The 12,446-nt window shown below is 44.4% G+C and overlaps 1 protein-coding gene across 2 annotated transcripts; it reads right to left on the bottom strand.

The window, feature by feature from the left end:
- Nucleotides 1-6,530: 6,530 nt before the first annotated feature.
- Nucleotides 6,531-11,794, bottom strand: kcna7 (potassium voltage-gated channel, shaker-related subfamily, member 7). 2 transcript variants are annotated; one of them, XM_079521157.1, is made up of 4 exons: nucleotides 11,621-11,794; nucleotides 11,213-11,254; nucleotides 9,991-10,711; nucleotides 6,531-7,535 (listed from the first exon to the last, which is right to left on the bottom strand). In XM_079521157.1, the coding sequence occupies exons 3-4, from the start codon at nucleotides 10,657-10,659 to the stop codon at nucleotides 6,540-6,542; spliced, it is 1,665 nt and encodes a 554-aa protein (XP_079377283.1). In that variant the 5' UTR covers nucleotides 10,660-10,711; nucleotides 11,213-11,254; nucleotides 11,621-11,794; the 3' UTR covers nucleotides 6,531-6,539. The 2 variants fall into 2 exon arrangements, with proteins under 2 accessions (XP_079377283.1, XP_079377284.1); XM_079521158.1 differs by having other exon boundaries at nucleotides 11,614-11,794.
- Between the last annotated feature and the right edge of the window lie 652 nt (nucleotides 11,795-12,446).

Here is a 12,446-nt window from a genome sequence, read left to right on the forward strand (position 1 = left end):
CAGGAAATGCCAACCATGAAATGTTGTTGTTCACTTGTATATACTGTATAGTGACATGCATCTCTCCTTATATAAGGAAGTGAATGAAAGTATGTCATTCAAGTTACCGTACCTCAAGAATACAAACTGCATTATGTATTTGCATAATGCAAATACGGTATTCTTGTCATTTGTCCTCCATTTTAATTTAACCTAATTCTCCCCTGAAGTATAATTGTTATTTACTGTAGTTTGATCTATTGGTTTCCAAAATAATATTTAGCTGTCTTTGCTCAAATGCACAATACTTGTTTTAAATTTGCTCCATGTTCTAAGTTATTACTTTACTTTTACTCGTATTTTTGTTCTTGCAGACTTCTTCAAGATTGTAAAACAACATAATCGGGTTTTCTCATACTTTACTTCCTCTACTACTTTACCTTCTCTGTCTCTGTGTCTAAATTGCCTTTTGTTTCAAACTGAAAATCATTGACTACCTCCCTCAAATTAGGGTTTTAATTCAGTTTTACAGACCCAGGTTGTATGTGTAAGATATGTAATAAAATCTTGGAGATTTATATGAACGCCAATTCCATGGCATTTTTGTGCTGCTTAAGAACCTTGTATGGGGGGGCAGGGGGGGGGGGGGGGTCAACACACATCAGTGTGTGGTGACTAAGACAGGACAAGTTGTGTGGACAACAACAATGATATAGGATATGCTGGCATTGCAAAGAATGCTACAGTGATTACACACATACACAAGAAAATTACACGCAGTACTACATGACATGCACACACATTACACACAATAGTAATACTACACATACAGATGAAGACACAGCGTACCACAACACTTAATCCTCTCAAAGCAGAGCTGGGGATGGGCAAGGCAAGAGAGAGAGTGAAACATGGGAGAGAGGAGGGCGGCAGATGGCCAGAAAGACGTCAATCCTTCTCATTCTTCCCAGACAGCATAAGGGCATTGTGGATAATTGCAAAGGGGACTGACGTTAGTGCTGGTCCATTTCTATGACGCTGGTCCCTTTCTATGATCCTTCTGGTCCCTTTCCATGACGCTAGACTTGACTAGAGCATCATATATAACCCATTCAAATTGTGGAAGCATTTTAGATTTGAGCTAAAAAGCATTATTTTATACTTTGGATATTTATAATAAACACTGTCGATCTGCTCGCTATAAGAGAATATTAAAGGAGGCAAGTTTTGGTCACTGATGACGTGATGAGTGATGACTTTCAGGCATCCTGAAGAAGGTCATCAGTGACAGAAACGTTGCATGCCTCCTTTTACTAAATATTCTCTTGTACCGAGATCGACAGTGTGTGCGGGCGTATTCTATTTTATTATTGACGTGCACTTGCCTACGCACCTGCTCCAAGACTTTACTCTAGGTGTGCGAAAGGTTTTCCTTCAATACTTTGGATATTCAAAAGTAGCAGATATGCAAGCTCATGGCGCGGCACGATACGAGCTTCTAGATCTGCTACTTGTTTTGCTACTAGTGCTACTAGTTTTTGAATTTTTTTTACTCAAATCCTTTCTGGGGGTCCCTGGAACAAAATATTTTGAGATGGGAGCTTGGCGGCCAAAGCTAGGATGTGTACTGTGCGGACTTCTCCTTTCCAGGTTGGCGGCCAAATACACGTATCATTTTGGCGGTCCTTGACATGAAAAGGTTTGAGCACTTCTGATTATAGCAATATACGTTTTTCAGAACACTGTTGAGATTTAGAAGACATTTGTACAATCGGCCTCAATGGGATAGAGTGACAGATAGGATTAGGAAGAAAAGAGGAGGACAAAGCTTCAGATCTGCAGGACTCTTCCTCATTTCTCAGTAACAGTGTTATAACACATTATTATTTAACTCACATTCATGCGCACTAATAACAATTCAGTTTGTCTACAGTCTTATACTTATTTGATTTAGCTAAATATATGCCCTGCACCAATAGATGGTGCTGCAGCTTCTGAGTTGTTTGTGAAGACATGGAAATATAGCTGCTAAAATAACAATATAATTCCAATAAAATATAATGCCATTCTTCTACCTATCAATCTAATATGCCATAAGAATAGTCCTTTTATGCTTAATTTTAGTGAAAATAAACACAAACGTAATATAATGCATTACTTGGCACAGAAAGAAAATAAAATAAAATACAGTAGTAACATAAGTCATTACTTATTAGTAGTTTAGTAAGCCGCCCAGGCTCCTGGTTGAATCATGTCCATAAAACATTTTATTATGTGATTTGTTTTAACATTTAATTATATGATAATACTATATTTAATAAATACCATTTGTTTTGCTATTTTCAATTTATTTCTTCACAGAATCAAATGTGTTATGGTCATGATGAGTCACCACGATCCTGGATGGTTTGATTCCAGGCTTGAAATAATTGATATAAATATATATATTTTTGAGTGGTGCAACCACTCCTATATAGACAGCTATGTGTGTCCCTGGGTCCCTGGGTCTGTCCCTGTGTTCCTGGGTCCCTGGGTCTGTCCCTGTGTTCCTGGGTCCCTGGGTCTGTCCCTGGGTCTGTCCCTGTGTTCCTGGGTCCCTGGGTCTGTCCCTGGGTCTGTCCCTGTGTTCCTGGGTCCCTGGGTCTGTCCCAGTACAAAAATAGCGTTATAGCGTTTGTTCACCACCAAGTGTCACTGTTGCACAGCCTACACAGACACACACACAGGCCAGGGAGGTGGGCTTGTACAGTACAGTACAGTACAGTACAGTACAGTACAGTACAGTACAGTACAGTACAGTACAGTACAGTACAGCACAGCACAGTACAGTACAGCACCACTCACTTCAGACAGGTCTGAGTTTTTAAATCTCTGGGAAAAATGAATGGGGTCTGGATCGATGGAACCAGAAAATGGCCGCCACTGCTACGCCCTCTAGGTTTTGGTCGGTACGTTGGCCAAGAGTAGGCTAGTCTGTAATTGTCAGCATTATTCAACACACAACCAGGAAAATAACCTTTTACAGCTTAGCGGAGACAGCGATCTGCCTACTTTATTTTGGCAATGATGAAGAAATGACTGAACATGCAACACCTCATTCAAACACTGGGTGCAATGCATTGCATTCATACACCAGTCTGAAAGACATTCATTGATTGATTGATTGATTGATTGATTGATTGATTGAAGTATTTATTAACAGTTTGTAGAATTACAGTACATTTCAAGCACAACTCAATACAAAATATGTTAACTGTAAGTGGACGACCCAATAAAGCATTACACTTGTTTACAAGAGGGTCCACATTGTTCAATTCATCAAAACATTTAGAGATGTACAAATATACACTTCTATTTAGCCAAAGAACAGATCAGGAATTCATCATAAAGGAGGTAAAAAGGGAAAAGAAACATATATACAGTGAGGGGAAAAAAGGATGGGTGGGGGGATTCAGATTTTAGGGGGGCCAGTTTGGAATTGCAGCCGTCCGTAGGTGCCCTTTGAGAGCGGTTTTGAAGGAGTCAAGGGATTGGCATGTCTTAATGACTGTTGGTAGGGCGTTCCACATTTTGGTGGCATATGAGTGAAAATAATTTAGTCCCTTGTTTTTGCCGAATCTGCGTTGCACATGGTTTGACAATTTAGTGTTGTTTTAATAGTTTGATTACCACTACACAGTGTCCTACTCAAACTATAGAAAGTTGGTGTAATCCAAATCCATTGCCAGCATCAGTGATGTCAGGTTTGATGCAGTGGTGGTGTTTTTAGAACAACTTATGCCATCTAGAGGTATGAAGTGTATATTGCATGATGTGGACTAGTATGTACTGACGGTTTGTTAGTAGTCTGTATGATTTTCAGTATGATGACAAATCAAATGTAAAGACAAAAGAAAAGACGTGAGTTGACCTCAAGCAGCAGCTGTTTGTAGCTCCATGTGGCAGGCACCCTTTCATGCTAGACATGAAAGGGTGTTTGAGCTCCTGCTTTACCCATAAGTAAAAGGTGTCCTCTCCAGCTGATGGTTGTGAGTAGTTGCATGACATGCAGTTGCATGGAACCATTATCCCTAATTGCAGTCGCAAGGAGTTGCATTGGTGTGACATGTCCTTAAAACTGTTTTGAGTGCAGCATTTTATGTTGAAGGAATTGCCCTCTGTAAAAATCCATGGTCAAATTTATAGTCATGGATCAAATCCATAGTCAAATCCATAGTCAAATCATATCATAGGCTAGGAGTTGATGTGGCTCTTCTTGCAAAGATTGTTTTTGTCAACGAGTTGTGTCCCTGTTGTAGTCAAGTAATACATGCTGAATTGCACCACTAACTTTTGTTCATATATATGAATATATATGAACATTCCTCTAAATCTGGGTAGTAACGTAATTCTTTTTAAATCACACTTGTGTGAAGTGAGGGGCGCCCACTGTATTTATATCGGCCACATGACGTCTTACGTCGTCATTTAGTGCCCTAAATAAACATTAAAGCCCATAGATTTGGTTGGCAAAGGATTTACATCATAAGCGCTAAAATCCCATGGACTTGGTTGCCATATGACAATTTTCAAAAGCCATGCATTGGAGGGGCTATAGCGCCCCTAAAAAAATAATTCCGATCAGCGCCTTTTGAAATTCCAGCCCCTGCCTCTCCAAATCCCTGTACAGTGGTGTCGGTATATATGGGGCCGAGACACTCTCAGCCTCACAGTACAGCAAGAAAAGGCTCTGGACGGCGTCTACACAACGATGTTGCGAATGGCACATGGAGACAGATGGACGGTCCGGTCAGACCACACCAGAAACGTTGACCTCTACGGGGGCCTCCCAGTCCCATGAGTCACAAACAAGTTCATAGAGAGAAGGATGCTGGCTGGCTTGGCACCGTCCGTCAGGCACCCAGAACTGGTGGCAAGCAAACTGACACTGTGGAAGCCAACCCAAGGCACAGCCAGGAAGGGAAAGACACGCACCACGTATACTGCAGCCCGACAGCAGATCTAACAACACTGCAGAGCTCAAAACCCTATGATTCTGGATTCAAGATTCCCGAGTTGGTGTTGGCTAGTCTGCACTCTCGCATCGCAGTCTGAAAAGTAGCCTATATGTTGTGATAGCTACAAAAAGGTACTGCATACAGTATGTATACAGACAGACAGACAGACAGACAGACAGACAGACAGACAGACAGACAGACAGACAGACAGACAGACAGACAGACAGACAGACAGACAGACAGAAACATTTTAGTTACTTGGGTCTATACTAAAAGTCAGAAATCACTATTGCAGGTGATAAAATGCAGTTGTCTTTATTAAATAAGGTATAAGACATATCGACATGGCTCACTTGCAGTCACCAGAACAAATAAAGATACTACACCCCCTGCACATACTGCATACCCCCCCTCAAAAAATAAAAAAATTAAAAAAGTTTTTTTTTTTTTTTTACTCTGTCCCAAAAATTGAGGAGAGACTGTGGAGGCACTCGGGGGAACAGTGGGGACACTGTGGAGGCACTGGGGGTCCATTGGGGAGGCACTGTGGGGACACAGGGGAGGCTCTGTGGAGGCACTGGCGGGACACTGGCACTGGGGAGACACTGGGGAGGCACTGGGGAGGCACTGGGGAGGCACTGGGGGGCACGGTGCAGACAGAGTTGGGACATAGTAAAAAAAAAAAAAAAAAAATGTTTTTTTTTTTTTTTTTTTGGCGCCCCTCCCCCATGGCGCTCGAAGCCGTTGCTTCGTCGGCCTGTAGGAAGAACCGGGCCTGCATTACATTATAGCATATAAACTGACAACAAATCGTAGGCGTGAAGTGTCTGTCTGTCTGTCTGTCTGTCTGTCTGTCTGTCTGTCTGTCTGCCTGCCTGCCTGCCTGCCTGCCTGCCTGCCTGCCTGCCTGCCTGCCTGCCTGGCATAGTGGCATTCAATTCCTCTGTACTAACACCAGTTGGATTCATTCACATTAAATACTGTCATTTACAGTATGTGCACTATGTGCACTGCAACAATTAATGGCACTGCAGTCTATTTTAAGGATAGTAATATACAATAAATAAAACACTCTAATAAATAAATAATTATCTAATCCCAAATTACAGTCTGCAATCAATCCATATGTTTCGTTTTCCTTCCCAGGATTTGAACCCGGATCTCCTCTTTGTGGAGTCCCTGATTGACCAGGAGAGGTATGGCACTTATGAGCTTCAGGCAGTACTCCTTATCAACCAGTAGGTGTCCTACCCGACACAGACACCACCAGCGTCTAAATGTCTCAGTGGATATATGTAGGGGAGTCCACCTCCAATCATTGCAGATATTGAATTAACATACTCTACCAATACAGAGTGGCGAAAATAATTGTATTCATTCAAATAAGTTCCAGTTTGCAGCTTTAAGTAATGTCTGTGCAAGTCAGTCCCTGTTTAAATATAGCATCGGCCTCGTGTTCTCATGCTACTTCACTCTGCCATCCCAGTCCTCTCTTCTATCTGTATTTTCTTTCCGAAGTGATCCAAAGTTAGTCTGGCACAATACTCCGACCTCCGTCCTCCGTCAAACCTGAGTGACCAGAGACTCTCTGGGGGAGTAGTTCACCCCTCTCTGATCCACATGAGCATGTCCCGCTTGCAGCTCGGACACAAGGTTCACATGAGCATGCCCCGCTTGCAGCTCGGACACAACGTTCTCGCTCAGTGTCAGTGGGCTGCAGACGCTCACCTTGCTCATATACAGTGGCGGGTACTCGTTCACGGGAGGGGCGTCCCCGCCGTCCTCGCCCTCGCCCTCCACGGCGTCCGCGTCCTCATACTCGTCGTCGTCCTCGTCCTCTTCCCAGAGAGACGTGGGGACGTGGTTGTAGTCAGAGGTGTCCTCACACTCCATACCGCGGTGGTAGAAGTAGCTGAAGTTGGACACGATAACGGGCACGGGCAGCGAGATGGTGAGCACGCCGGCGATGGCGCACATGGAGCCCACCAGCTTCCCGCCAAAAGTCTCGGGGCACATGTCGCCGTAGCCCACCGTGGTCATGGAGACCACCGCCCACCAGAAGGACTCGGGGATGCTGGTGAAGGACGTGGTGGGGTTGTCCACCTCGGCGAAGTAGGCCGCGCTGGAGAAGATGATGACTCCGATGAAGAGGAAGAAGACGAGCAGGGCGAGCTCTCGCACGCTAGCCTTGAGTGTCTGGCCCAGGATCTGGAGACCCTTGGAGTGACGTGAGAGCTTGAAGATCCTGAACACCCTCACCAGCCTAATGACCCTGATCAGGGCCAGGGACATGGAGGGTGGGGCGTCGTGGTCTTTGTATATCTCCGTGGCAATCGTCACAAAGTAGGGAATGATGGCGAATAAGTCGATGGTGTTCATCACGTCTTTGAAGAAGACTACCTTGCTGGGCGAGCAGATTAATCGCATGATGAGCTCAAAGGAGAACCAGATAATACAGATGGTCTCCACCACGAAGAAAGGGTCTTGGAAGGGGGCAAAAGGAGGAAAGACCCTTATGGTTTCGTTAGCTATGGTGGGGTGAGGTATGGTGATGGGGGCCTGGAATGGAGAAGAAAAAGAAGAGTGGTTACAGTTGCGCTCAGACATTCTCACACTTCTCTCACACAGATGCAACTCACTTTCTACTACCATCTTCTGTCATTAATCTAGCCCATAGGAGTGAGAAAGATAAATGCATGGTGAAATAATCAATAGCTCTATGGAGAATAAGGTTGGAGCCCTAAGGCAAGTGAAAACAAGGAGAGAGTAAACAAGTTAGTGTGGGTGGTAAGTGAGAACATATGATCATTATAAAAGTGGTTGAGTTTGTCCTCAGCACATTCAGAGCATGTGTCTGTCATCACATTCTTATTGAGATTGTGAGATCTTTCATATCGTATTCCCCCTCTCACTCTCTCTCTCACTCTCTCTCGCTCTCTCTCGCTCTCTCTCTCGCTCTCTCTCACCACACGCTCGTCTTTCCTACACTCACCCTCTCTATGTTTCTTCACAGAATATGAATTATATGAATCTGTTAGTCTATATTTAAACACGTACAAAAAAACATTAAGAGCATGTGACCCTGCCTTAGGTTACAGACATACACTGATATGGCTGATGAATGTGATTTCACACTACACACTGTTGTTTAATATAGCAGTGGTGGAAGTCTTCCTTTTACTTAAGTAAAAGTAGCAATACCACAAGAAATACCACTAGAAATACTCTAGGATTGGCATAAAAAGGTACTACTACTACTTGAGCAAAATTGTACTTGTTTACTTTGCATTGCATTCTTATAAATATTGCTGCTTAATTGATGTAAAGGATTGTTTTAATCTAAATTGTTACAACATGCTGGCCATACCATGTTCTTCAGATTAATTCTCTCTTTCTTTCAAAATTGTGTCCATTCAATCTTATATCTCTGTGTTTTATTTGTTTTGTTTCTATCACTCTCACTGTGCATTAGAACCTGATATGCTAACGCTTAATGTTCTCTCCCCTAGCTCCCACTATAAGTGACATGTTTATCCTACTTGAAAGACAAGATTGTGGCTCATTGACCAGAATTATGCAATCTATGCATCATGATCTGTCATCAGCACTGTCAATTGTACATTATCTCAATCATCTGTGAGTGAGTGAGTGAGTGAGTGAGTGAGTGAGTGAGTGCATTTGTGTTTGTTTGTGTTTGTTTGTGTTGCATCCAAGGTGTTAAATGCTCTGCTCAGGAGAGCGAGTCTATGTATGGGAGTTCTCGATGTTTGAAGGTGGCAGTGTAGGGCGTAAACCCAGTAAGTGCTGCATCTCAGCGTAATGCTGCACGGGTGTCCCAAACCAAAGCCGCCCCATGTGTCCCCATGCAACTAAATGTCCGGCGCTAATTTCATTTTGCGACAGTCATCAAAAAGGTGATCTGTAAGTGTCTTTCCATGCCACTTTCTGGGTGTATGAGTCACCGTGCTTATTAATACAGACATTCGTTTATGTGTTGATGCATGCTCTTAGGGTTGTCCTTCCTCTATATATAGCTCCTTAGATCTCCAAGGGGGTAACGTGAGACAAGCTCTTCTCCTTCCCTTGCCTTCACACTTCTGTCCACCTACGTCTCGACTCTACGCTCTGTCACGTTTCTTGGTTCAACCATCTCTACCTCTCCTGTCCAACACAAAGCAACACTCATTTGCTGGGTCTTACGGTGATCCTTACAGCTCAGTGATAGACAAACAGACCTGAACATAACACCACCACTATAATGTAATGGACCAGTATAATGATCTTCCAACTAAACTCAAACCAGCTGCTCTTCTGAACCCCTCTCTTGCTTCTCTCTCCTCACACGCCCCCCCCCCCCACCCCCCTTCAATAACCATCTCGCTTTCTTTTTCTATCATCTTCTGTGTTTTGCTGCTGTCTTTCCACAGTGGATTAACTGCCCCCCTCATTCTTGCCATTCCTTCCCCGTAAATCTCAACTGTATCAGATTTTACGACAAGTCTAAAATAATCTCTCATAACTTCCATCTCCTTTTCACTGCATCGATTCCTGGAGCCTCTCCTTTCATACTGAGTTTGTTGACATAAACCGTTACCCCGTAACCCCCTTCCCGGCTTTAAGTACTATAATGTGCCTTTGTTCCCTTGCCCTCTTGCCCCCTACATGCATTGTATTACTATTGTATGTCTCGCCTTATGACGTGAAATTGGACTCAAGGCGAATTCTTATGTTTAACCCTATGCAGATAGAGCATGTTTAGTCAAATGGTGTTTCCGTTTATGTTTGGCAAGTTGACACCTGTCAGCACCTGTCATGCTTCCATTTGCCTCATCAGTTCCTTGCTGTGTTAACCCCTGTTCTCTTAGCACTCTATCACCTGCCTTCTCATGCCTTCATGTCTTTCACTCATTGTCACCAACGCTTATTCAGTGATGCATTGTTTGGTCATTGACTATCCCATTTCTACAACCCCCTCCCATCCGGTACCCAGCAACCACACACTGCTCCCTCTCACCTCTCTCCTTTCCTTATCCTCCCTGAACTCGGGCAGTGTCTCCAGGCAGAAGATAAGGATGGACACCACAATGATCATGACGCTGATGATGGCAATGATGCGTGCTCCATGGGAGGACTCTGGGTGCTCAAACAACATCCAGAGGCGCCGCTGTATGTCGTTAGTGGGCAGCGGCCTCTCCTCCTCCTTAGCAAAGCCTTCGTCTGCCTTGAAGCGTTCCGTGATCTCCTCCCCGACCTCATAGAACTTTAGCTCATCCAAGAACATATCCAGGGGCACGCTGGCTGGCCTCCGCAGCCGCCCGCCAGACTGGTAGAAGTACAGGATGGCGTCAAAGCAGACGCGGCTCCGGTCCAGGAAGAGCTCGTTCCGCAAGGGGTCAAAGTAGCGCAGCCTCCGCTGGGGGTCGCCCAGCAGGGAGTCGGGGAACTGAGCAAGAGTACGGAGCTGAGTCTCATAGCGCATCCCAGACACGTTGATGGCCAGGCGCTCCGTCAGGGTCCAGCCACTCTTCCACGGGACGCGACGGCTCACCCTCTTATGGCCTCGCTCCTTTTCACTGCTCTCCTTCTCTCCCTTCTCTGCCTTGTTGCGGTTCTCCTTGTTCTCCTTGTCTTTTGTATCCCCTTCTCCACCTTCACCTTCTCCTCCCTTGTCATGATTCTCCATCCCTCACTCCTAGACTGTTTTGCTTGATGTTGTACTTGTCTGCTGCTTGTCTCTGGGGAGAATGAAATTGAACACATCAACTTTAACATGTAATAATAAAAGCCATAAAACTAGATAAAGTGCCCCTCGGGGGGCCTGGGCCATGGCTCAATGGTCCAGGCACCTTGGCTGGTAATCCGGCAGTGCGCCGCGGGTTCGACTCCCGATCCCGACGGCCTTTACTGCATGTCTTCCCCCCATCTCTCTCCCCATTTCCTGTCAGCCTACTGTCTGTCCCTCCATAAAAAATATATAATAAAGGCGAAAGCCACAAAAAAAAAAAAACTGCCCACCAGGGCAGGTCAGGTTGTGGCCTCCTGGTGGCGCTATAATAGGCCAATGTGAAAGAAACAAATGCAAAGCTCCCTGATGTAGTAGCCTATGTGCACAACTTTGCATGAAACGAATCAAATGTCCAAGTGAAGATTGTCATGTCTAACAAACTCTCTGATTTCATTACACATGTTCGTGAACATTATTGTGCATTATTATGTTCAGAAATTCAGAATCTCACCTGAATGTTCCTTGTAGATTCAACGTAGATTCAATCAATGTTCTGGAAATCACAAAATGAAATGATCTTCAATTTGATGACACTCAAAATGAATATCCATGACTAAAGCTATTCAATAATTAGATGTATTAAGTGGATGCACGTAAGTGTGACGTTACATTACTCTGAAATCCGTGTGATTGGTCAGTTAACATCGCAATGTAAATTCAGTGCCACTCAAAAGTTAATCTAGTTCTGGTTCCCAGACCACTCATCTAGACATCATCATGCAAATAATGTCCCTGCAGTATCAGCTTCATGCTTGTTAACATCACATAGGTTACTACTAGCATGTATAAGCAAATCCACTTCATACTACAGTGCATGCCAGACTGCTGATATCGTTTACAATAGAAGCCGACCTCTCACCCCAGAGTGTATGACTCTGCTACTGTACCTCCTCCAGGTGCCTGTCTGCTTGTGTGTGCCTTCTACACTGTTTGTCTATGCCTTCTTTCATCTCTCGCTCTCTCTCAGACACAACCCACCACCCCCCAATCCCTTCCTTCATTGCACCCTTCCCGTCCCATGCCATCTTCGTGTGCCAAGTTTGGGAGGGGACGGGCAAGCACCATGGCTCCCTGAGGGTCAGCGTTAATCTGTCTCCCGATTCCCCACCCTGGGTGAAGTTAAGATATAGCTAAGCTTGCTTGTAGGTCACTATGATCTGCAGACAACCCTCGCTTGCTCTCGCTCTCACTCTCTCACGCTCACGGAGTCTCTCTCCGGGGAATGCTGTCAGGTCGAAATTCAATCTTCAACCCTCTATCCAAGTGCAGCCTCGCACCCCCCTACCCCACCCCTAACAACCTACCCACCCTAAAATGTCAACCTCCTACACCCCCCCCCCCCCCCCCCCCCCTGACCCAATAATCCCATTTGGACACGTAGTAAATACGTTACATGCAGCCACACATTGTTCAAATTAAGTGAGCAGCTACTGTGTACTTGTCTTTAAGTAGACTATAGTGACCCACGGATACACACTAGAAAGATGTGTAATGCAGTGGAGTGGTGAACAACACTGCAATGGGATGCATATAAATCACTTTTCAGTAATATAAAGGCATAAAGTGAAAAGCACTTCTCTTGTTCTCTCTCTCTTTTGTCATATTTATAAATCAAATTTATTCTGGATTATTTCAAATTAGCCCATTCTGATGCTCTTTTCTTCTTCTTTATTAAGGCAATCAAC

The sequence above is a fragment of the Electrona antarctica genome (assembly GCF_951216825.1).
Source record: "Electrona antarctica genome assembly, chromosome: 14".
Taxonomy (NCBI): domain Eukaryota; kingdom Metazoa; phylum Chordata; class Actinopteri; order Myctophiformes; family Myctophidae; genus Electrona; species Electrona antarctica.

Bases quoted from the DNA above. Each gene is read 5' to 3' on its own strand.
- kcna7 (XM_079521157.1), bottom strand. From the start codon at position 10,659: ATGGAGAATCATGACAAGGGAGGAGAAGGTGAAGGTGGAGAAGGGGAT. The intron at 7,536-9,990 runs GTGAGAGGGAGC...TCTCCATTCCAG, and splicing joins AGGATAAGGAAAGGAGAGAG to GCCCCCATCACCATACCTCA.